The 27,721-nt window shown below is 31.1% G+C and overlaps 2 protein-coding genes across 8 annotated transcripts in view; both read left to right on the top strand.

Annotated features, from left to right (window-relative positions):
- Positions 1-27,721, top strand: part of LOC147910951 (uncharacterized) — a 204,891-nt gene that overhangs the window by 22,171 nt on the left and 154,999 nt on the right. The window lies entirely within an intron of this gene.
- The window catches only part of dnc (phosphodiesterase dunce), a 350,732-nt gene continuing 324,075 nt past the window's right edge, over positions 1,065-27,721 (top strand). Inside the window, exons 1-3 of one of the 7 annotated variants that reach the window (XM_087409475.1) lie at positions 1,065-1,610; positions 2,752-3,032; positions 20,776-21,981. In XM_087409475.1, the coding sequence (XP_087265601.1) occupies positions 21,749-21,981 (233 nt within the window). In that variant the 5' untranslated portion in view covers positions 1,065-1,610; positions 2,752-3,032; positions 20,776-21,748. Of the gene's footprint in view, positions 3,176-18,437; positions 21,982-27,721 lie in introns of those variants that run through there. The other 6 variants (XM_087409484.1, XM_087409480.1, XM_087409483.1 and 3 more) reach the window with 6 other exon arrangements.

Below are 27,721 nucleotides of genomic sequence, written 5' to 3'. Positions count from 1 at the left end.
AGTATATCTACATTAATGAATAATAAGTAGTTTAATATTTAGTAAATAGATACATTATCGATCTAACATATTTTTATTTTTTTAAATAAGACGCAGATATAAAACATTATATTGCTGATGACGTAATGATCCCTCCTCACTTAAATGAAAGTTCGATTCGCTGCAGTAATTTCATTTGATTCGATTCTATTTGAATAATGAAAGGTCTATTTACTTATGTCGTTCTGATGTATTCGCAGATGGAATGAGCACAGTAATTGCGAATTTGTCACAAACGTTAGATTGAAATGATTTTCTCTACGATAAAATTCATAATAATAATAATAATAAAATTATTGAAACGGTGTTTATTCAATTTTTCAATTTAATTGCATTGTAGATCTGAACGGAATATAATTTCGATTTTATTTTTACTTTTCATACAAATGTATTTTTTTAAATGCATTATCATTATATATATATATATATATATATATATATATATATATATATCTTTGCAAATGCTTTAGCCTTAGTAATGTTAAAGGTTTATTTCTATTTTTTTACTGCTGTCACAAGTAATAATTTCAATCAAATGGAATCTACTTTGAATAAAAAGAATTATTTAAAGGTCATCAAAATATCATAAACTCATAAAGCAATAATGACTATTCATTTTATCGTTCATTATATGTCGGAAAATATAATGTTATGTTATCTCATTCGAAGTAATGGTTAGCTCCCGTTGCCAGGTACGCCGGTATTACTGTGAATGTTACCTCACGACATAGCAATATTGTAAAGAGGGAGGAGATAAAATGAAGAGTTCTTCACGAGATACTTTTTACACACATCACATCTTTATTACTTTTTCTATATTTATGATCCCGTAAATACACGATCCTTTCCGATCCAAAATAAATATTTGTTTAACCACAAGGGAGAGTTGCTTGATAATATATCTGGTGCTCCTGACAGGTAGAAACCCTTAGAGCTCGCGGTTAGATGGTGTAGCATCAAGATGTCGCAATAGTCGAGGAGTCGATGACACGATCCTGCCACTCCTCGTGGCACCCGGTGGGCAGCCTCACGTTTTGTTGTGACCGCGACGGCCTTGCGGACGGTCGCGCGCGTTTCGCTCTGCGGGGGTGTCCGGCTTTTTCGCGGTTTTCGCGTCGGGAGAGGCGACGCACGCGCTCGCCGGCGACGCATGCCGTCGCGTCGCGTCGCGTCGCGCCGCGTCGCGCGTGCTTCTACGTCGAAAAACTGATAGTCGCGCGTAAACGTTGCCGCGGCGCGTTGACGGAGCTTTCGGAGCTTCAACGTCACGCGGAATTTCTCGGAGCACTTTGTCGGAGTCACGCCCGCACCTGCCGAAAGCGCACGTTTGTGCTCATTCGATCGTCGGAGCCGGTTGCGGACACGTCGTTATCAATTCGAGTGGTGTGACGTAAAACAGGCGAGACGTGGACGTGACAGTTTGCGCCCGTGATAGAAAGAGAGTAGTAAATATTATCATAAACTTGACAAGTGCGATATGAATGTTTCTTGAATATTTCGGTTTCGGTTGAATTCTGATCCGTTGGTGTTGGAAAGTGATTGATTTAATTTTACGGGATCAGTTATATACGGTAGTTCGTACCAGTTATATACAGTAGTTTGTAGAATGTTGGCTCTTTTCGAGAAATCTCGCACTACAATCTGATTTGAATCTTTTGATATGAACTTTTATCGATCAGAATTTCAGAGAGAACAGATGATTGAAATTGCGTTTTGAACAAGTTTTATTTTTCTTACTTGTCCAATTGTATAAAGAATCACGTGTGATCATTGCAACACGTCCTACGTATACCTCGATAACTTTTTCTACATTGAAAACTTTTTCATTTTCCAACTTTCTTACTACAAACGATACACGCAACAAACATGAAAGTCTGTATTCTTTCTTCTGTACACAATTTTTACATTCTAAATTTTATTCCTAGGATTTATGGATGGTGGTCATATATCTAATATCGCATGTTTCATATTATTGAATATAACTGTTAAATTCGTATCTGATTTTTTAAATAAAACATATTCAAAGCTAATATAAAGTAAGAATTAATATAAACAAATACATTCAATTTCCATGGAATTAAAGAAATCAATTTTAATAATAAAAATGTGTTCAGAATACAGATTAAAGTTTTGTTTATTGAGTGAATATTATTTTGAGATAATTAGACGATCAGATATATGATTTTCGTTGATATATCTTCAATTTTGGCACCAAAAGAGTGTTGCTCTTTTATTTTGCAATGGAGATAAATTCTGGAGAAAAGTTCGACGAGAAAAGCACATGGGAAATCTTGGGAATTGGTGTTCGTTGACCCGATAGATTGAGATGTAGACGATCGTCCTGATCAAGAATACCGAACTAATGTCATTTGCGCGCGAAATTGAGATAAACTGAATTCTCATATGAAGTTTTTTTTCTGGAAGTTATTGAATTGCTCTTTTGTGTCCGAAATAAAATCAATGACGCAACTGCACTTTAAGAGTGCAGTTTCTGTTACGTCCGCTATTTTTATTTAGAGAAATATTTTTTATTTTATGTATATGTAAAAATAATTTAATGTGACATCGAGAAAAGGTAAAGAAAGTTATTGGGTATACGATTGAAATAAATGGAACTGCGACGCGCTAAAAGAGAAAGAAGTCTCATTGCCCTATATCTCGAAAATACCTCAAACCAATTGTAGAATTGTGAGACAGCCTCTCGTATTATAGAATTGACGAAGCCAGCACATTACTTTTGTCATAAACTGAATTGATCGCAAACTATATTATACGGTACGATCGTCGGGGGGGTGAACGAAGAAGAGGACATGATTTCCGGATATTGAAGTGCGACGCTCGATTGCTTCCGTTGCAAGACAATAATACGTAACGCAGTGCGTAGAAAGCGAATCGAGTCTGCAATAAAGAGAAGAGATCCAATTTGCGTAATTGCGCAGTCTCTAGAAATGAATTCCTGCTCAAATACGGACTAGAAGTGCATTGTATACATTGTAAGTAAAGTGGATAAAGCGACTAGTACGATTTCCGGCTCGGCACAACGACTGAACTTCTTCGAGCGTGAATCATTGTTGCTTTAGGCAATCGCAATAGTGATTTTGAGCTATCACCGCTTTCGAAATACAACATTTATGATGTAACGAATTTGTATCGTAGCTTTTTCAATTTACTTTTAGTAGAGAGACAGAATGAGAGAGAGAAAGAAACATAACTTTGTTTTCATCTGTAATCTTGTGCGAAGGATAAAAGCCTATGATTTTTTTATGATAAGTACATTAATGGAAAGTCTAACTGTGTCGAGATATGAAAACGTACAGATTAACACGATCTTTAAAAGAAATGCCTGCCTCTATTATTTCTGACACTTTATTAATGGGGTCATATCTCTCGTCGACGGTCGTTATTGTTTTTTTTTTCATGTTGAAAACGGACAACAAGATTGGTCTTGGCATATTTCAGGAGCTCAAAATGTTATAGAACACTTCACCGTTTTCCAAATTTTTATTTTCTTTAAATATTATTTTTTGAATATCAGTTTGTTATCTTAATCTTAATGTTGAGATAATATTGCTTCTTTTTATTTATTCTCTTGTTTGTTTCTAGACCTCTCTCGAAGGAAAATATCTGTGATCACAAATTAACATATATATAAGATAAAGTTCAGCAATAATTAAAAAGTTGAATTTCGAAAGTTAGCTGTCAACAAAAAACGTTGCATTGTGGAACTCAATTTTATTGAATTGCTTTGAATGATTTTACACGGCGATATCGAGAAAGAATATAATTAAGTGATTATTCAATGGTTCTGGGATACTTTGTGTAAAATTGTCTTTAAGAAATCGACCACAGGACAATTATATCTTCTATCTGTAGTAATTTAATACTTTACTACTAATGCTATATAATATTGGAGAAAATTCTGCGTGTAATAAGCTCTTTAAAATCAGGTCGCTCTACCTTTGAACGTTTAAAGCGAAAAAGCTTTTCTGGAATAAGCATGATTGAATGAATGACAGCATAGAGAAATTTGAAAAAAAAAAGTATCGAAAATCTTTTCCGCGTATTTCCAGTGTTAAAGAGCGCGAAAAAGTTTTGGCAATTTCTATTACAATTCATGAAATTTTATATAATTCTGCTTTTAGATGTAGAAGTATCTTATTATAAAGTATTTTCCATTTTCGTTTTAATGAAAATAAATTGGAAATTTCTGAAAGAAAATTAGATGTGAAAGAGAAAATCTTGATATAATCGTCTCTTCTCTATGTCGCAATATATCTAGAAATTCACGCTCACGTTATATTATATTGCATTCTTTATGCGTGTAGTGTAATCAGTAGTGATATTATTTTTATCCTTTTGCAAATACTTCTCAACGTGTGACGGCGAAGGAGGTATCTGCATTTCTTATCGCGTCGTAGCTCTAGATAAATGGGGAGGAAGTTTCTTTGAACAAAGTTTCGTATTTCTTTCTGCTTTGCCTGGTGAGAGTCACGATTCTTTTTTTTTTTCCTAGTAATCTTCCTTCTGCCGTCCCACAGCTAGTAATGGCACAAGGACTCTGCTTTATAGTGGCACGCGGTGTCATCGCGGCCGCGACGGTATAATAATCCGTGAGCTGAAACGCAATGAATTACACCTGTGATAGCGTGCGCCGCAGTGCGCATTTTGAATTCTCGCATTTTCCGCTTTTATTAACAATTGCTTCGTATCCAGCTGTGTTGCGACGTATATGTCGCGGAAAATTGGCGTGATTGTCGAATGCATCATTGTGAAAATGCGAACGTCGATTTTGTTTCGCTGATAAATTAAAATTCGATTCGCTTTGATGCCGAATGAGGTGTGTGTGTCAACTCTCGTTAAATTTATTCTATTCATAATTAATGAAGTTTATAATTGGCACACTAGTTAGACAGATTTACAATGAGAATTGTTTAATTTGCATTATTCACCATATACTATGGCACACGCCAATATATGGTACACGGAAAGAACGATTTTGCTGAAATATCTAAAATTCAGCTAGATATAGATTTGAAAATAATTTTCTTGATCTATCAAAATAATTATATAGGAATCTCAAGCATGATGAGCAATGCTGTAAGAAGTTTTGACATTCTAGCAATCAGTTTGAGCGTCTTACATAATTATTTTGATGATCCAACAAAATTATTTTCAGATCTGTAACTAGCTAAATTTTTAGATATTTCAGCCATCTTTTCCGTATACCCAATAGAACATGTGGGCGAGCGAAAATTCTTAAATTCTTATATAGATAACAATTTTTTAAAGTAAAAGAAAGGCTCCAACGAATAGAATTGAATTTATAAAAATATGTATAAGGCTACGGAGGCGGGCAAGATTTTAATGCCAAACAATATTTACATACTACTTATTATATAATATGTTATTATTAAATGTTATTTATTAAACATAAAAATAAAAATAAAAAAATCTGACCTATATATTTCGACGTTTTTACAGGTCATCCTCAGTGTAATTAAAAAATTTTTTTGATAAACGATCATCCTAATTTATTGTTACATAAGTAATCTGTAACAATAAACTAGGACAATCGTCCGCCGAAAAAATTTTTATAAATGTTAACGAATCATGGGAACCATCTATATTCAATTAGATTACTTTTTAATTTTGTGACTGTCTAATAAATTGCTAAATCAAATTAAAGGAATAGAGTTCCACGTGGAAAGAAACGTACAGTTTAGATGTTACATGCCAACGGAATCAACGTCATTATTAATATATAATTTCGCTGTGAAATTTAGTAATCACTATGTCCATGACAACTAATTGCGGCGAAATTAAGATGCGTGTCAATAATTTAATTTTTTTGGATAACAGAAATTTTGGAATGTAAGCCGGTTTAATAAATTTTATTACACTGAGAATGACGTAAAAGATTGAAACGTATATCAGATTTTATTTTTATGTTTAATAAATATCGTCAGTATTATATATATATATGGTAATGTAAATGTTGTTTGTATTAACATCTAGTCCGGCTCTCTAGCCTTTATACATATTTTTATAACAATTTTTCTTCTTATTTTCTAAATATACGATTTAATGCACTATCATGTCGTGTATATCCAGGTCATCGATTCGATCTGTAAAATCGATTGCGATTCAAACACCCTCACTGATATCATATATATCCTCTTCGCTCTATCCATCTTTTAAGAAAGAAGCGTTTCTCAAACAGTTTTATTGTTGTTCGTGAAAAATATATAAAGGTCAACAAAATCAAATGACCATTTTCGCGCGACGAACGATCTCTAATTCTCGTTTTCCCGGTTGTTTTCTGGATCCGTGAAAGATCCATTTATGAGTTTAGAGCAAAATGCCATTGGAATCTGATCACAGAAGTATCTTAATTGGCATAACTTTTCTCAGAAAAGAGAATTGCCTGTGGTGAACAAACTTGCAGTTGTTTGAACTTCAACAAGCTTTAGGTTCGAAAAGTTTTAGCTTAAAGTTTCAGTTAATTATTCTGGAAAAAAACAATGAATGTTTGTGTAACGTGATTTGTTAATTGTGACTACTCTATTGCGTTTTATAAAAAAGACTATTTATTTAACATGATATAAATTAAATTTTTAATAATGTTACTGAATTTTGTGATAATAATGCTGCCGAAAAATTTAATATATTAGACATAAATATCGCTGAAATAAATATAGCAATTGAATACATTTACATCGAATTGTATTGAAATTATTATCTATAAATTAATATCAGATATAATAGAGATCTAATAGAGATTCTTATAAGAGAATTTTATTCCCTATGTGTAACATGACGCAATTTTGTTGTACATATATAAAGCATATATGGACGAAATGAGAACGCATGAGATGATCGTAATTTTTGATACATTTTGATAAAGCAATAATTGTTTAATAATTGAAGAACATAATCTCTTTTGTTTTCTCTCTTTTTGATAAATTCAGAATTTTTATCGTGCATTTTATAATTGCATTTTTATAATTGCATCATGCATTTTATAATCTACTCGCGTTTCCTTCACGCATAGATTGCTTTGTTTTTGATCTTTTCCTCTTAGCTTACAAAGCAAATATCGAGCTTTCACGTCGCTTCAGTTTCGGTCGTGATAAAACGGGCACGTTCGCCTGTCGCGAGATAAACACACCATGCATTATTTTGTAGAGTTAAAGATAGTTCGCCTATTTTCTAGCTATTTTTTGCATAGTGAATTACGTGCCGTCACTCGCGGATTACCCGTGGAAAATATAATAGTAGTGCATTGCGTGATGCCGTATCATTCGTTGAATTTTCATGGCGCCGATTACGTTATTCTGAAAAAATATAGCACCCTAGACGTAGCGATACTTTTCCGATACTCGCGATTCGATTTTTCGAAACTATTTACGACGGATTTACGTAAACTGTTTTTTCTTTTGCGCATCTCACGAACATTATAGAAACATGTAGAGGTATAGGAACAAATACAACCAAAATCTTATTTAAACAGTTTTTTAAAAACAAATCAGAACGACTGTTTGGCTTGAAGCACTTCTCTCGAAATGACAGAACATATTTGATTTTGTGTATTTCACATTACATCAACAAGTAATTTTACATATTGTATTATTTTCTATATGTTTGCTGTATTTGTATAATAAGCTTGTGCAAATAACATATCACTTTTTTATTTCAAAAGTGACTAAAAAATTAAATTTCCCGCAAAAGGGGAAACACTATTTTTAATTTGACAGAAAATTACCTAGTGATTAATCAAATAATATCAGCGAAAAGAATATATTCTTAACATAGTTAAATATCATTTTTATCATTTTCATTTCATAATTCTTAAAAAGTTCCTTTTTGAGTTATAACGATTTTTTTTTTAAATCAACTCCTTTTTAAGTTGCATCAATTTGAACTATTTTTTTATGAAGTTAAGTCAATTCATTTTTGATTGTGGTGATGGTGGTTAATTGGTAAAATCTACTTAATTCATTTGTGATAATAAAACGTTTTGAGTTGTATTACTTTTGAAGGAAGCAATATTGTTTTCATTTATTTCTAAGAATTAAAACTGAATTAACAATAGAGACAGAAATATTCATCATATACTAGAAAACAATCCGATTTACTTTATTGAGCAGTTTTCTTGCGTGCTAATATTGTCCAATTTGCGAGGGTCAAGACTTAAGTTGAGAAATCCATTATGTTCCAACAAGATTGCTCCGCTGTCCGATATTGCTCTCAACAATTTGTTACTTAAGTATATATGCCTTGGAAGTGCTTCCCAAAGTATTCAGGAATGAAATAATGCAAACAATCATAAACAGCTAAAAGCATTTTGAATCAAAATGGGATTATAAAATTACGCAATGAGTTAGGTATATCTGGCAATATAAAAACATCGCGTGTCTATTATTACATAGCATTACTGCAAAGCATGGAAATATGTGACGCTAGGATTTGCGCAAGGTTGACATGCGACTGTTGAAGCCTTGGAATATCTTTGTTTTTTTCTCACTTTTATGATTTCGTTGGCCATCGAATTATTCATTTTAACGTGTATTATTTATTCTAATGTGAATGCAAAAAAAATTGATCTATAATCGCGTATTATACATGAGAATTTCTTTAAACGCATTTTTATAAATATTTTTTAATAAAAAAGAAATTGTAATACAATTCAAATATATTTCGGAGTAAAATAAACCATACGTAATTTGTCATGCAATTTATCAAAATATTGATTTTAACAGATATTTATGGAAATTGCATTGAAATAATTGTTAATACAAACGAATTTTTGGGCGTACCTTTCTTTTATTTTCTCGAATGTTTTACAGGAAGGGAAAATTTTACAGGAAGGGAAAATTTTACAGAAATGTTATACTGATTAATTCTAAACGTAGCAGTAATATTTTTTATTTAAGAAAAATTCATTACTGAGAATTATTAATAGAGATAATATATTTATCTGCAACGTTTTACAATATCGTTCTTTAAATTTTGAATAATTTTGTCAATTATAAAATCGTTTAAAAAATCATTAATTTGAAATATCACGCATTAGTATTGATATTAAGCAAGTTAGAGGATTTTTACTGATACCAAGCTGTTAAGAAAGTTTTCCATCGATAAAAAGTTTTCATCATCGGATGGTTGAGTGCAACAATTTGATTTTTTTTTTGATTGTGAAAATGTACACGTTAATTGCTTTCTGCATGAATTATCTGTATAATATTGTTCTTTTTTAGCTACGTTGCATTTATACAATAATTGCTGCGGAATCGATGATGATTTTACGTGCCCCATTTAAATCTTATTTCTTTTGTGTGAATCCATACGTTTTTCTTATTCTCTTTTATGGAAGCAGTATCTTGTCTGTATTTTGAATTTCTAATCATGGGGCGATATGAATTTTGCAAAGAATGAATCCTTTTGCAAAGAATGAAATGTGCGTACGTAGAAAAAATAGATTTGCAACTCTGTCACGTAAAGTAACGTTTGAAATAAAATTCTATAATATTTAATATTTGTAATGCTGAGTTAATGTTTTATATAATCTGTTTATTATTTTTTTATTATAAGATTTATTTAAAAATTAGATCTTTATAAAATGAAAAAAAGATACTTAAAAGTACCTAAGAAAAGTTTTTCTAACAAGAAATCTATCTAATTTCTCATTTTTAATTAATTATTTTTATTAGTTTATAGACGTATACTCTGTATTTATAGACGTTATTATAGACGTATTCTATGTTTTTTCATATCTTGTCATATCGTTCAGTTTAATAATCGCAGTTTCCATAGGTAAGAGCCGTTTAAACTGTTACAACTGTTGTTGTGCATGCAACATCTTAATGTAATTTTCCTTGTATTCGCGATAGTTAAGATACATGTAGAGATGTAATTGCTCTTCGCTTAAGAGGTTCAATATGCAATTAGATATTTGCACATCTTTGACTGCGGTGTTCGTAATGTTACGCCGGATGCGCCAGATAATGCAATTATAGGCAATTAATTCGCTTTAGTTTCCATTCAAAACAACTTTACGTATGGCCTTCAATCAACTAATTTATATGTACGCACTGAAAATGTTTGCGTTACTTGATATCTTTAGACCTTTAGTGAATCATGCATCGTTTATTTTCAAACGTTGAAAATAGACTTAACGCTCAGCACGTGCCTATAATAAAGGGTACCTGTAATTCAAGCTCACGGCAATGGTATTCATTCGTTATTTCGTTTCAACATGATTGCGAAAATAATTATCACAATTGGCATTCGAAATATCAGCAACGGTAGCAATTTGTATGGTTCGATCTGCTGTAAAACGTACGCGGTGTATTCATCCGTCGATATAATTCGAAATAATTTACCATCAGCGTGACATATCATCATTTGCTAGTTAACAGGAATGTACAATTACAGCGCAATTTGTGAAGTAATCTTTATTTTAATATGAAACAATTTATATTATATACATATGATTTTATGTATAAGATTTTTTTTGCTGTAACCAAATGAAGTTCTTTTACTTTTTAAATATGCCTAGAATGTAATATACGTTCTTGCCATGTTGAACAGTATGTCCGTAATATCTACTTGGATATACAATATATTGTATGAAGCTTTTAAGCTTTGTACATATACATTGTTTGCGAAAGAAAGATAGAGTTTAATTTGTTGCGTCCTGTTTACTGGGAATATACATAGCGAATAACAATATATTATAGCAAGCAAGAATAAGGATAATGAATTAACTTTAATCGATTATCGAAATAATAATCTTAATTAAGAACAGTCATTTTATTTTTGATTATTTTAAAATTCAAGGTATATTATTTTAACTTTTTTATTATCACAAGTATTACATACAATAATTAAAATACTCCAAACTATTTGAATGCTGCAAAATTTAAAAAATTTATCATCAATTGAAAATTTTAAAATTGAGAATTTTAAAACACTGATGAATTAAACATTATGGAATTTTAAATATAAAAGTATGTATAATTCTTTTTAAAAAATGAGAAAATAAATATTTTACTTTCTAATATATTTGGAGCAACGTTTGCTTGCATATAATAAAAGCAATTATTGCTCTGTAACAAAATTTGATTGCTGCATATTTGCAATTTTATCGATATTGTAATATCGTGAATTTAACTCTTTAAATACGCGATTCTCATGCATCGGTCGTGTTCTTTGGCAAAGCTATTATATCGTTGATATATCTGCAATAAATAATGACAGCTTATAATATGGTTAATTACTAAGTGTTACGCCTCAACTATCATATGCAATGATGTATCGTGAAGTATGTAATTGTTAGTTTCAATGAAGAATTTGAATTGTAACAGATAACAGTGCGAGATGAAGTATGTTTGTTTTATTTTACAAATTGCATCGTACACAAATGAATAATTAATATAATAACAAAATTACATTATTAAATAGTTGAATAGTATTAATATATATGTAATATATATGTGCATTTAGTACCGTATAAATTTCATTTACATCAATAATATAATTATTAATTAATCGATTTATTGTTAAACAGAACTATTCGTGTCGTTTGCCAACGAAGATTATAACATTTTGTAGTTATAACAAATTATATTAGGCGATTACAGATAATTACATTTTGAATAGCTAATTGGTTACATAAATATATAATATAATACATTCTTATAATTAGAGTTAAATCTATTCGCATGTGTTACGAATGTGTCACATTTATTTTTTCATGAAGACTTAAATCTATTTTCTCTTTATATTCTTCTTAATATTTATGGATAAATGAAAAGGTTTATGGATAAATGAAAAGGACACGATTGCCATTGACTTCCCTTTTTTTTAGGGAATTGGAAATGGTATCACTCTGGTTCAATTGTTTGATTTCCCGAGGGGATATGTCTTTTTTGTGGATTTTTTGCGGCAAACAGCAGTGATGATGATGAATAAAACGAGTGATTTAAAAGTTCAATCTCTCATTTTTTATGACATTGAAACTGAAAGAAGTCAGAAAGATATATATACATATAATTAGAGGGAAAAGCAGTAATTTAAGATAGGATGGAGACATTAATCCGTATTTTAAATGTTCTTAATTTTTCTGTATTTTTTGAGAGAGTGGAACAATATTTTTTCAGCAGGATTCTCAAGTCCTTGTTTTTAGAACGCAGAATTTAATGCTGTATAAGCAGAAAGTAGCGCGTTAGTTTCTATCGCAAACACTAGAGTGTTAGCTTTAACTATCAACCTTCTAAAATGTCAAATAAGTACATTTACCTGTGAACACTATCGTGTAACTAACTCGTGTTGTGTAATTAAGTTACAACAGGAAAATACTTTTAACCAGGATGTGGTGTTAACTGCTTTGCGATGTTCGAGTTCGCTCCGGGCTAGTAGTCATGCACCGTTGAAATGATTAAACGAGACGGAAAATATTGCGTTTATAAAGTAATGATCATACGAGACGTCTGCTACCGATTTGCGAAATGAATTTCCTTTTCTCTTTTCTGACAATAAGATAGCGGCAGCAGCAAAGAGCATATATCGAATGACGTATTATTTTATTCTGTCTATTCATAGACTGTGTTTCTTTTCGAAGGAAAATCGTATCAGTGATTCAGCGTTGTTTTCATGATGCAGCAGGTATCCAGCGGCATGTAAACAAGCGATGCCTGACTATAGTTAAATTAAGTCTACTTAAGTAAATTAACTTATGGTATATATTATATGTTTGTTTGATAAAATATCAGTTTTTGATATAAAGATTATGAGAAAGATTATATATGATAAGATTAGAAGAGAAAAACGGCACACAAAAACAATTTATGAAAGCAAATTATAATGTATTATAAGATTGCATGCATTATTAGATATTTTATGTGTATAGTGTGAATAGATAAAATAAAAATTTGTTCTTGATAATTAAAATCAAGTTACAAAATTATATTTGTGATAAAATTCAGAGTAAAGAGAATATTTTACAAAAATTTAGCACATATTCAATGTTCTTTCGCAAGCAAGAAATACAAGATTATCCAAATAACCGGAATATACACCGACGTGCGAGTTTTAGTAAAGCTGTTCTCAGTGTTGTTGTTTAAATGCTTTGCTTACCAACCACAAATGAATCAGAAACTATATTGATGAGTTTACCCCCTCCTATCTATCTCTTAACAATCTCAACTAATCACGCACGGCTCGCTATGCTTAATATCTCATCTCAAACGTTCTATAAGTCCTCTATATATAATGCTAAACAATTTTCCAGCAAAATGCCAAAGTCACGAATGGCGATTGTCATTAAGCGCTTCATTCACGTGCTCCGTGTAGAGAACTTTATCGTTAACTCTGTTGAATATGTTCGACCTTACGTGCGCACGTTACAATACAGACTCTCAGTTTGCGCTCACGTACAGGTAGGAACGATGCGGCATTCGCCTTTGTTGTTGACTCATTGGTATGCACCTTGTCACAGGCTTGTAGAGAGATCCGAGGAGTTCGTATCGCGTTCGTAACAGTGTTCTAGTACGATAAGTAACTGCAGTTCAATAATTAACAGTTACATAATTAACGTTATTAACGTTTATTCAAAGTTGTAATTTATTCTTTTCGAGAGAATCGAGTGTCACTCGACGTTACTATTTGTCTTCCGAACAATGGGAGCACTAAGGAAGCTGTTAAAGCGATACGCAAATAATTTAAATCATCCGTTTGATAATATTGTTTGATAACTGATTTTGAATTGCAATTCTGTTTTCCATGAATCTACTGCATTCGTGATATTCGTGTTTATGTATGTATGTAAATCGTCGCCATTGCACCATCGAGTATGCCATAGGCGAAACTTTGATGAACTCTTGCAAGCTCCAGCGAGCACTTTTGCCATACGGAGAGAGTTGTATCACGGATAAACTTCTATTTTGGAGATACACCGGAGATCGATGTTCTCTCGATAACGAACAATGTTCAAATAAGTCGCTTATTGAAGGGACATCTCTTCCATCTTTTATTGAAAGTCGTATAATAACTGCTAGATCAATTGTGATAGTAATGTGCATTGCTTAATTAGTCAAATCAAAGAAAAATTATGTCATTCATAATTTTCATTAATTTTTAAAAATTCTTGATGTTTAGGAATTCAGTGCATTCAAAATCATTATCGATCGATGCTTCTATTACCGTGCGAATCATTCATAATCAAGTAAAACGATCTGGAGTTGACTGTGACAAAGGGTTTGTCACATACGCCCAATAATACGAGCTCTTAGTTGTTGCAAAAACAAAGCAGGATTATACCCTTTGTAATAATACGCAATAATATCCGATAAGTCCTTTCTGCCACATCAAGATTATTGCGACGCTTATGTTGTGAGTAGTTTTATTTGATTTAAAATTTATTCAAATTTTATTGAAATTATTTAAATAAATCAATCTCTGACCGACATTTAAAACGATTTTTAATTTATATCTCGTAACTATTCGCTTTCGACTATTTTGTGTGTAAAGAGAAGCGTGCATGTCATGGTTTATTATTGTTTCATTAATTGGAGGACCATAGCGTAGGATTCTTTTTTCTCAGTCACTTAGCTTCTTCTGATATGCAATCTAAGACATGTGTTTTTTTTTGTTTCACAAGGCAGAGCGCTTGTTACTACAAGTAAACTCCTGTCGGCTAATTTTATCGATAAGTGACAATATATTTGATCAATGAATTTAATTATATTTTATCTTATAAAAAATAGTTTTAATTTTTTCTCATTGCATGTGATAAATTTTCATGTTTATAAAACATTTCGTAAATTATAAAAGAAAGAGTATTCTGTATTTTTCCTGTTATATTTTCTTCTTATTATTTTCTGTGTTACGGATTCTTAATTCCCTTATTGATTCGCTTAGAGAAGATATCCTTTTTACGAGACTAATAATTCCAAGCAATATAATACGTTCCATCTTGATTTTTTAACAGGATATTCGTTATCTGGTCGATGTGCGACCTAACTATTGCCGGCTCTGAAATGAACCATCGACCGATTAGACGATGATTAGGCTCAGCTCGTTGCATCCAGTTGAAGGGTTACGCGAGTTATATTGGATCTGATTACGGAGAATTGGGTCGAAGATGAGACTGAACCACATAAAAGATGATGTAGGCGTAGGCAATATTTTCTTCAGACCGTGAACATCTAAGAATCGATGTGTGATAGAAAACTTTATTTTTTGTTTTTATTGTCACATTAGTTTTTTGTCATTAAAAATGACGAAATTCGATCACCTTTTCTTCTTCGTGTTTTCTATTTCGAGTTCTTTTAAACTTGAAAAAGGACCAATTTTTTCATGTAAGGTTTCTTTGCAATGCTTCTGCCATTGTCAGTTATTCTCCAATCGCAACAAGCCGAAGAGAGAATCCATTGGAATAAATACGAAGCCCTTTCGATGTATTTTCTATCTTTGTGATTGTTATAATGTTTCACCCGATATTACTTTGGAAAGAAATCTTTTCTTGTATGAAGTTTTTATAAGATAATGCAAAAGTATTTCTTCATTTGCTGATTTTTTCCCTCATCAGCCATTTCTTTTAAATAGGACATTGAAGACCGTATTTCTCGGTAATTATAGAGAGTGCTCCTTTAATCAAGCCTACAATACGTCGAATGCTCATGTGTGCAGACTGGTATTGATTCGAATTGACATGACGTGATCCTATGAGATAACAACTAAAGACAAAGCGATCATTATCGCCACACTATGTACATATGTGTATATTTTTATTCGTATGCGTGTTAGACTAACTATATTATTTTTTCTTATTTTTTTCATTTGTTTAAGGGAATATTATTAAAATTTTATTCAAATGGTTATTTGTAATAGAAGTTGTTCTCTAGATTCGAATATATTGTAAATAGATATAATCCGCGTTTTTTCTTTGTATTCTTGGTTTTAATATCTTATTGTACTTGTCATCTGTGTATTAAAAGAAATTTTAAATTATATGACTCACATTGACGTCAACATCATAAGCGAAAAAAAATCCAAAAAGTTGAGTAGAGTTCTAAAATCATGAAACTACAAGATATACCACGTAGGGTAAATGATCCAACAATGAATCATGTAAATTTCAGAGGCTTGTATCTTTCTCAATTATTGAGTTGAATATCTGAGTTTTGACATACAGTTTATGAATTTAGTTGGCTACATATTGTAAACTCTTAAGTTATTTTTTAATTTTAGCACACAATTTCGATTATTTCAAAAAATGAAAAATGGTTTATTGTGTATAAGGGATATGTACTCAATGAACCATGCTATTTTTAATAATGAGCTACATGTTTTATACTAAAACGAATTGTTGGAATTATTTTAGTTTTGCTATATCTTTTTAAATGTTTATTTAGGAAATAGATGATTATAAGGTGATAATTCACGAGGCCGACTGCCGCGTTTTTCTATGAGATTCTTTCGTTTTAAGTGAAAAGTCGAATGAGTTTATTTTTATTAAGATTTTAAGTGGGAGGAGAGTATTCTAAATAATTACCACAATGAATTATTATTTTGAAGGTTATCGTAAAAAAGATTATGTGATCTACAATGAATCATGGTTCATTGTTCACTACATGAAAATGATTTATTGTAGATACCACCTAACTTTTTCCACAATAATCTGCAAAATAATGTGGTAAAATAATACAGAAAAAAGTTGCTTACAGGATAATAAAGCCAAATGTTTACACAAAACTATTGCACAATGAAAAAAAATGATTGGTATAACAATAAAAATATAAAAAATGCGTAAAACTTATGAAAAAAAACTTATTTTGCAGTCCAAAATTCTTAAAATGTGATATTATGGCGCAATCTGTCAGTCGACTGGAGCCGAGGAAGGATTTAAATGCGAGTCGTTGCATAATAACAACACAATCTGATAACGTCGCATTTACGAAATATCGCAATGGTTCATAATGTATTGCTGTTAGATTACCTATTCTATACGGCGCACATTACATGGATTTCTTCGTATTTTTTATTTCTTCTTCATCGCATTCGTGCATGTCGTATTTTGTGTGGAATAATATAAATATTTGAAGAGCGCAAGAGAACTATCGTGTCCCTTCGCGTCAATCTTAATAAACTCGCATGGACATTGCTATGGTGTAGCGATCTTTAAATTGATGTTGGAAGATACTAAATCGATGTACGAAATTGTTTGGGATTTGTTTGCTTTTCTTACAATATACGACGATTAGTGAATATATTAAGTGGATAACTATTAAGTGAATAAATGGATTACAATTCATGATTAGTCTTTCCTCACATTTAGGATATAATATTTATTATTGTATATCTGAAAAATAATTTTAAATAATAGAATTAGAAAAATATTTATGTTACAAATATATAAAGAAATCATTTTTTTAATATTTAGAATTATTAATATAATATAATATAATGATAATATAATGATAATATTTCAAGATATTATAGTTGGAGAAAAATATTTTAAATTTATTTGAAGGTATACCGATTTCATGGAAATGTATACTTATTAATTCGTATTTTACTTTGTGAAACTTTAGAAATATGATATCGTCTGTAACTGAAAGTAGATTTATATATTTTATTTCTGGACGATAGAAGTAATATAACATCGTAGGCGGTCTTAATAAAGTTACAAAATCTTTAGTATCCTTTTGTCCTCCATTTCCACGTGTCTATTTTTTTTTAAACTATCATTTGCACTTTCTTGCATAATGAGACTTACAATGTTAATGTTCTGAATTACGTAATAAACAATGAACCTTTTCAAACGATGCAAATTTATTGACTACAAAATTAGAATTCATCGAAGCGTCGCCTACTGTGTCGCTTCTACTTGTTGCTACTGAAATATTAAAACTTATCCAGTTATATTTTATCAAGGTAATTAACAATTTTCTAAAAATATTACCCTATACATTTGAATGACAACTTTTGTTCCTTCGCGCAATTTCTTGCATTTTACTTATAATTTATAATATTGAAATCCGAGTTAAGTTCATCTGAAATGCCGCTGATGTTTCATTGTTGTTTTATCATCAACTTTGTTTTTCCCTCGCATAAATTATTACCTTAATTAAAGTCCAGGGAGCATTTCTGTACGCGCGGATATGTCCGAATGAATCTTGTTAGGATTGAGAAAAAGAGAGAGTGAGTCAGACGAATACTAATGACCTCCGTCTCTGCGTGTATAATATCGCGCGAACAAGATTGCTCGAAAATTTTGAGAAGAATCTCTTCAATTTTACAAAGAAAAGAAGATAGTACCGGCATTAAGGATCATTTTGAATGATTATATATTTTATTTATATTTATTTTATTTTCTTTAGCCTTTGATGTTGACTTAATAGTTTTATAAGAGAAGTTTCTTATTTACGTAGCTGGTGATTACATATAAACTTAATTCGTAAAGAATATTTGCAAAGAAGTTTTTAAACTAAGCTTACGTTTTATTTATATTTAGCTGATGATATATGCAACGTGATGCAACTAGAAATAGATAAAGCCAGTTTTTTATATTTCAATTCTCTATATATATTCGATATATATAACATACGTGATTTTTTAAAGAATTATAGTTGAATACAAGAGTATTAAGAGGAGAACGTGGAAAAAATATTTTTCATTTATTTTTTCATTTATTTTTTATATAACATATCCAACGTTAAATTAAAAAGTGTTATATCACAATATAACAAATTTAATAACGAATTTAGTAATTTTTGAGCAATTACCAAAAAATAACTCTAATTTTACTAATAGCATTTTTTAATATGTTTCATATGTCTCACATGAATAATTTTTCCATGCAAAAATTAAATCGGAAATGTAAATTTGAGTAAACGTTTAATATTGCTTTTAATAATAAAATAACATTTCTTAATGTACGTTATATGCTATAAACACAAATTTTTTATAACAATTAAATATTTTTAAAGAATATATAATTCCATGAAAGTTAAACATGTTGAGTTTCGGTTTAGCGAAGATTATTTGAAGTACTTGAGGTATAACAAATGTAGAGAGAAATTTCTGAGATACATTAGTAAAGCTGTAATACAATTCTCTGGCTTTGCTATATATACATTTGTCTTATTTTTCTATAATATTTGTCCTGTTCTTTAGTTTGTTTATATGATGTCGTTTGTTGATTGCCATAATGGAAAGGTATTATGGCAATCCTGTTGAGTAGCAAGCTTTATTTATTGACTTCAAGTTAGCGATGTCATGACTCTCCCCGAATCGGAATTACGGCTTTGTTTTAATACGTGACGAGTCGTGAACTGTCGAAATAAAAGTTGGTCGCGACATAATTTTCTATTCGCCGGTGATTCTCGTAAAGCTACATATAGGTTTATGAGTTGGAAGATATTTTCTCTTCCAGTCTTTTATGACCATCCCGAGATCTTTTTTGTGCCATCTATGTGGTATAGTTCATACAGGATACGCACTCGATTTTAAGAAAATTTACCGCGAAATTGTCCCATAAGGAGTAACTATTTCCTAGATCATCTTTACCTCATCTTTGTCACGTTTCATCGCACGTTCAAACATTGGGATTAGGGAAATATTAAGCTATTAATATCGCAAAAATGGTTTAAATTAATAAAATAACGTATCATGATGGAAGCGGTATAAATAATAATCGTATATCCTATTTTATTTCGCGAGAATCTTTACTGTTTTAATTGTATGTAAAATGATACAATATTTTAGCTTGATCGATGATCAATAATTTTTTTATTCTAAATTTTTTCTGTGAAAACATAGAAATGAACATAATTATGAAATAGATAATGTGTTGTGCGAAATTTAAATGGATTTTTATTTGATTGAAATTTTCTAGAATTTCTAACTCGCTAAATACGAACGTAATTTGCTTGAATACTGAATATTGAACGCAAATAAAACAGAATTAGACAGCTGTATTACATGCTAAACGTATCGCTATAGGTAAAGATATGAGGATATGTACTAATACCTTGTGTCTATAGAACCATGAACATCGAGGCAAGCGTGATATCAAGTTGTGCGCGTTGTCTATATTGATAGCTCTTACTGAGCTCGCGATATAACGTCGCTGGGGAATGGGTAGAATCTTATGTCCCTATCGTACCCTCTATAGTGCCTCATCTTGCCTGGCGCCATTACTGTGCTAGGCAAGTGTTCTGAGCTTTTTTACTCCTCGACCGTGCCACATACTTGAAGTGTAAAACGCTCCTACAAAAAGCTTCGCGATGTTAGAAACTATATTAGTCTACGTGCGTTACTCTACTTTGCGCATTTCACCTGCGAAGTATCACATTATCATTTTAGCTTGTGTGAGAATACATTTGACGTAAATCATGTTTTTCCACAGAAGTTGATTTTCTTTAGATAGATATATGTATTACAAAAATAAAAATGTAAAAGAGTGATGAATGTTGCAAAAATTCGTTTAGAGAAGTTGTGTTGCGTTACTTTTTTTATTTTTATTTATCGGGGAAATATCCAATATATTCAATTATGAACTCGACTACTTTAGATTTGTTACGTTGAGGGTCTATTTCAAATAATTGTTTAAAATCTATAAGAATATGAGTTCCACAATGCGACAAGTTGCAATATACTCCGTGCTCCCGATTTTATTCCTGGTAGAAATGTCGCGTGACATTCACGGGAATTTCGATTGTTCAATTTCAGATGGAAATTACGAGCATCCAGAACAAGAACATCGGTGCAGGAATGCACGATAGCAATTATGCTAACAACATGCAAATATTAGGCGATGTTATTGTTGATTATTGCAAACGTTATGAATGATAGAAAGTGAACATTCACATAAACGACATTATTTCAGTGGCGAGAGGGGGAAATAATATATGATTAATAATTTTGAAATGCTGTTTTCAAGTGCTGTCAAGTGATGTATTGATGATTTACGATCATTCAAACTGACATTTATCGTACTTTAGTTGACTACTAAAAACTCAAAGTTCAATTAGAGATTGTAGCATGAATCAGTGATTTTCTCTCAAATTTTCGATTCAAATTTCAACGACTTTGTACGACTAGCTCACTGTGAATTTGCTGAAGTAAACGACAAATGCCCTACGGATATTTGTTATGGAAACCTACGTCGATGTACGCTTTGCCACTTCGTAGCCTCATATTCAAAGCGAATCTGTCATTGCTTTTGACTTGTCGGAAGGCTCAAGGATATATAAAAAAAAAACAGAATAAAAAACTTTATAGTGCTATGAAATTTTTAAATTGAGCCCAAAGATATGAAAAATAGAATAGAACATTAAATAGTGCTACGGAATTTTAAAATTGTTTTATAAATAATACTGAGAAAAATAGTAAATTAATTTTATTTTATATGAGGGAATAATATTTTTATCATATTGCTATTAACTGATTTTATGTGATGATTTGTCAGTATTTGTTGGAATGAAGGAGATAACGTATACTTGTACGCAATTAAGTGCGAGGCAGAAAGAAAACTGTTTACTGTTAGTGCGGTTATAAAAAGAGCTCATTAAAACTCGTGCATCGTTACGTAGAGAAGAACCATCAGGCCATATTTCGCTTTCTTATTATCACGAGGTTTTTACGAGCGGCGAGTTTTGCGCAGAGCTCGATCGGTGATCGAGCAAGTACGGGGATCCATGCGATGATGATGAAGTGTGACGAAAAAAAACGTGAAATGTTCTCGCGACGCGCTTGCAGCGAAAGCGGACCGCATCCTGGAATACCAGGATATGGTAACGTGCCCGTCAGCGGTCATCTTTGGGGAAAAAGAAATCAGGGACGCACCTCAGCGCCGATTGTCGGTCACGCGAGACCACCCGCTATAATTCTGAGAACGAGAAGGAGTTGGCCCGTCGCGCCCACACATTGTCGAAGGTAAGTGATCGATTTGGTGTCATCTCGATTTTTGACCTCCTTTTTGTGTAAAATGGCTAACGCTTTCTTTCATATATATCGCCTGTTCGATAGATTTGTTCGAAAATTTAATTGGACGTAACTTTGCCCGCGGCTGTTTAACATTCAATTTTATATAGCTTCTCGGCTAACTTCGTTGAATATGAATTCAATAAAAAGTAAAATCCGCTTGGGAATTACGAGAATATTTTTTTGCTTCCTTTGTTTGTATTCTCGAAACTTGCAAATAAGATGCAGAAAATTAATTTATTTTATCACGGGTCGCATTTACTGCTGAATGTTAAATTTTCTGTATTGAGAATCACTGATCTTAAAGCTTAAAGATCAAAATAGCTTTATTTCCTTATTTCCCCAATATTCGATGTTTGTCGGATATTGACAAGGATATATCGGCTTTTCCCTGCTAATGCGATCCGGATATTTTCCGGATGTAATCCTAAATTGAAGAGAATTTTTAGTTTATGTTTCTAGAACAAGAGAGAGAAAGAGATTTTGTTAATATTGGATGATTCTATCAGCTTTACATACAAATTTGTGGTGAGAAATAATTGCTCCATTAACACATGACAATTAATTGCTCTCCAATCTAATTCAAATATATATATACATCAAACGAATATTTGATTAAGATTAAATATCTATAATTTCAAAATATGAAACAGTAGATAACATAGCAGATAATTTAAATTTAAAATTGTAATAGGATTAAAAATAGTTAGTTTAATATGACGTAAATATGAAAAAATATAAATTAGTAATAGTGAAAATTTAATATGGTTTATTTTATAAAAAGTTTTTTTATTAAAATCGCATGTGATGTACATAGTAATGCTTATTGCAAAACATTTATATGTAATATTGCGACAAACAAAGACACTTTATGTATGTAACAAGAGATGTCCTTGCAGTGATAAATGCAGAATGAGTTCTTTGATTTATCATGTACCGTAAATATAAGAAAAGGGAAAGAGAATGTATGCGTGCATGTATTCTGATACGATTTCCATTTAGTTGTTTTCCGATCACGCTTCGTTATACGAACGGAAAGTTCTCTAGCCTCGCATATTGTCTTCTTTCTTCTTATCCAATATTCAGGCGGAGCGACATATCGATTAATTATCCGCCGATGTAAACTAATATGTCGTTAAGTGTATTTTATGAGGCTACCATCATCTTATCATCGTCTTGGGATTAAGAAGGTACATTTATTTTGATGAGAGTGACATAAGTAAGATGTGCTCCTTAATGATCAGTTTTTTCCATTTGACCTCTTTATTTACGTCTACACGCGTCTTTATACTCTCTTCGATCTCGTTGTATTTCTTATTCCCCGTTCTGATTTGTAAGCTTTTTACTTTTTATTCAGACGAATGTGAGTAGGAAGGATTTAGTGACGTTATTCTAATCCCTAGAGTAGAGTTGCAGTTTTGTCAGAAAATCCTTATTTCTATTGTGTTACAAACAATGCATATACGAAGAGGAAAGTAGGGTGATAATTGCTTTTACAGCGATTTTACGCCGTCGGGCGAAGTGAGAAAAAGAGTTAACGTTGACAAATTAAAAAAAGAAGAATGCAATTTTTTATATCTTTAACACAGCTTTCATTGTTTAATGCGAAGAGATCACGTATAACGTTACTGCGCCGTGAGCTGAAAGCCAGGCCAGATTTAACGCTATAAACGTGATGCACCAGTTGGGGCTAATACTGACCATAAGGCTGCTTGTTTGCATAAGCTTTTGCTTACACTACTTACATTACGTCAGAATTGCGTAATGCGTGTATTTCACTTCACTTAAATAGTGAAACATATTTCATAAAGAAATAAATGTTCGGACATGAAAGTTCAAAGAGAAGAAACGTCTCTTCTTTACGATTGCCTGTATCTTGTTACTTTATCTGATTATTTTATCAGTGACTACGGTTATATATTTATCTCGTAATATGACACATTTCACGGGAAAGTAAACAGTTTCAACGTAGTTATTTAAAATGCTAATTTTAATCCGTTTTGCAACTTTTAATAATTTTGTGCTTCGTTGCGCCGCGTCTATTTGCTTCTTGTCTATTTGCATCGTCTTCTTTCGCAATTAGTACGTAACTGTTTATGAATTATTAATGGCGATATGACTTACCGTTTTCGTTAATGAATAAGGAGTGCTGAGTTTGTATCTTTAAAAAGTCAGATGCCCGCGACAGTAAAGAACAATTGTTTATTTAAGAAAAGAATAAGGGGAGATAATTATACTGAAATAAACATGATAGTAATTAAAATACTGATAGAGCAAGCAAATGGTTTGTCTCTTTTTTGTTTCCATTTAGTAAACAGCATGGCTGGCGTAACAGGGCGGGAACAAATATAATTGCATAATGCAAGATGTTTTTCCTTGTGTACTTACCGAACAAATGATGATCTTTGTACATATAAGTATGTCCAAGTTAAAAATATTGTAAGATATCAAACATAAAGCGTTGATATTTTTCTAAAAATATCGACTGCCTTGCCTGTATAATTCTGCTTTTTTATTATATTCCACTGCATGTATTGCGAACTAATGTGGCGAACTTGTTTACATCGCTAAAAACAGCATAAGCGCAAGAATTATTACAAGAATCTTTCTTTTGTAACTTTATCGAAGAGAATATAATTCACATACCTCTTACAAAGTAATTCTTTTTAAAGCAGAGCTAACGCTGCAGATATCCTTCATCATATTTTTGGCAAGGAAGGATTAACAATGTAATCTAATATTCTATGTGAATAGATTTCCGAATGCGGAATAAAATATAAGAATTTTATTTCTGCACTTGTAAACGTAATACTGAAAATTATTAGTTATTATAATAACGAATTTTAAAACAAGATGAGTTTGAAAGTAGCCTTTGTACTTATTTGATCTTTATGCAGCATTATTATCTGTCTCGTCGCGAGAAGATTTGTAATCAAAACAAGATTTTCATTCTCTATTTTCTTTTCCCAGCTATCTTCGTTATGACATGGGAATTACTTTGTGGAATAAATTCTTGTTACTTGCTTTTAGATGTGCGCGTACACAGCAACTATGCTTTTATTACGTAAAAAAATATAGAGATTCTTTAGATATCGAGATTTATTTTATAAATTATTCGATTTATAAATTATTTGACAAATTTATATTTTATCTTCTCTTAATTTGATGAATAAGTATTTCAATATTTATATTTCTATATTACAACTTTATTGATTATATTATGTATCATATTACATCAAAGAGATTATATCAGATTATATGTCAGGCCAGATTTCGATTAGGATAAATTTAATTGGAATTTTATTGAAAAATAAAATATTGTTAACTTTTTGAATATCATTAACACGTTTCTCATTAAAGTGTTTTCGCGATTCTGCCAGGTTTTATCTTTCAGTAGTTTGGGATATAAAAAAAATATTGCTGGGGTTCATAGAAACAACTGTCGTTCTTTGAGACAGTTTCTGTAGCTTAGAGGAAATATGATATTTTTCTCAGATACACCTTGCGTACATCTAGAAAAGCACTTTTTTCTGCGAAACAGATCTCCAACTAAAGTATCAAAGCCAGTAGACATTTCTATAAAAGAAAAGAGATGAGAACATTGATGATGAACAAATACTACATTTATTTTCAGAAATGCCAACGCAACAAAATAACATAAACTGCAAACGCCTCACTTTGAATTGAAATTTTATTTCCTTGGAGATGTGAAGAGAGCTGTAAAAAGTTTGTTATGCATAATTTTGAATATGTTACGTTTATGGAATGCTTCGCGTACTCATGGGTAGTGTTTTAATTATCGTGGTACAAGGTTATATTATATGTATATGCATTATACCTTCACTTTAATCACATAATTATCTAGATGTGTTAAAGTTAGATGGTTACTGGGCATATACTTATATAGAATTAACCAAATTTATTAGTAAAATAATTAAAATGAGAAATAAATAAAAAAGAAAGAGAGAAAGAAAATTTGTATTATTTTATTTTAATATTTTATGGTCTAAAATTAATTTTGCAGTAACTTAAAAAATTATGTATCTCTTAAAAGAATTTAATTGGTGTTTGCATCTTTTATGAAATACCCAGAAAATGTTAATTTGCGAAATTTATTCAGATTTAACATTCGACGGGAATTTTATTTAGTTAGTACACTTGTAAAAAATAATCAAGAACTTTTGGAAGGATTCAACTCGACACATATTTCAATATTCCTGCATTGTGAACTACTTTCTGCGACCGTCGTTCATCGATCGGTCGTATCTTTTTAAACGTGTGTAAAAAGAGTTAGCGTATAGCTTTATTAAATAATTAATTGTAGTAATATTTCAATTGTATCACAGAATTTTTTTATGCGGTACTGTAACTCGATCGTTTAACTTTAAGTATGAAATTTATAAAATTTATGAAACATACTTTATCATTAAAATTTTATATATACAATAACGTTTCTTCCATTGTATCTATTTCTTTAAAGATGGAGGTTTCTTTTCTTTTTGCGCGACTTTATCTTTCAATGTCATCGGATGAAATTGTTCTTCTTATTTTTGATGAGAGACGAAATCCGACTTTAATGTCATAGGCTCTGAAAATAAGGACTCTCACGTCAGTTTGAGAAGGAGAATTGTAGATAGAAGAAAGTCAGGTGCAAGAGACATAGACTGACGAAACTTGGAAGAACATATATATTCCTGTGGAGTGAAATACGTGAATTCTCGTTCTTTATCTGCATTTCAACATTTATCAATGAGAGTGGTAGAGAGAGTTCGCAGTTCCTTCGTTCTTTCTGAAAGATAATTCCGTTTGTGTGTTCAATATTAATTATTGGAAAGTTAAACTGAAGTAAATGTGTCGTTGACGCTAATTGTATTTCTTGTTAGGTCTTTAATGGGATGTAATTTCTGGCAATTCTCCAATAGTTCGTTTCAACAATTCGATTCAAGATTACATAGAATTTTTTTTTATATCATGCTTTTTATTTTTATTATAACTCATATTATATTTTTACCTTCGTCTACTTTGACTCCATTCTGTACTTTTGTATGTTTTTCATCTTTAATATTTTTTTCTTTGATTTTAAATTTTTTGTAAAAAAAGATGTATTATTAATTTGTGGTTTATCTTTCGAATTTTCTTCTTAATGTATCCTCGAATGTATGATACTTTTTGCCGATATAATTACTTATTTTTATATAATCTTTTTTTTTAATTTTAAACTTCTCCTGAAAAATGTATCATTAATTTTTGGCTTATTTTTTAAATTTTACTCTTAATGACTGTATGTGCTTAAAAAGCATATGACATTTTTCATCGGTATAATTACTTACTTTAACTTGCGTTGATGTCCGCCTTTGATGAGCTCCAAGGAAATTAGTTATATCTCTATCGTATATCTGTTCGTTAACTATCATATTTATCGTCGAAAAAATATCAAATACAATACATGTCAGTTAAGTAATATGTGTAACTGAGCACTCTCATTTACTATCATCTGTTTTATGTTTTCGATAAAAAGATTATACCTCGCCCTTCTTGAACTTTAAATTACGGATATGTGAGAGTACATAAAATAAAACACGTTATTAAGCTCATGCTAAAAGCAAAAAGCATGAACACTGATTCTTATCATGATTTATCTACATTATCTTCACCGTCTGAAAGTTCGAAGCAATTTCTCACGCAGTAGCAC

The sequence above is a fragment of the Acromyrmex echinatior genome, chromosome 1, assembly GCF_024713525.1.
Source record: "Acromyrmex echinatior isolate Ae372 chromosome 1, ASM2471352v2, whole genome shotgun sequence".
Lineage (NCBI taxonomy): Eukaryota > Metazoa > Arthropoda > Insecta > Hymenoptera > Formicidae > Acromyrmex > Acromyrmex echinatior.
This window is presented reverse-complemented; position numbering and strand designations above follow the sequence as displayed.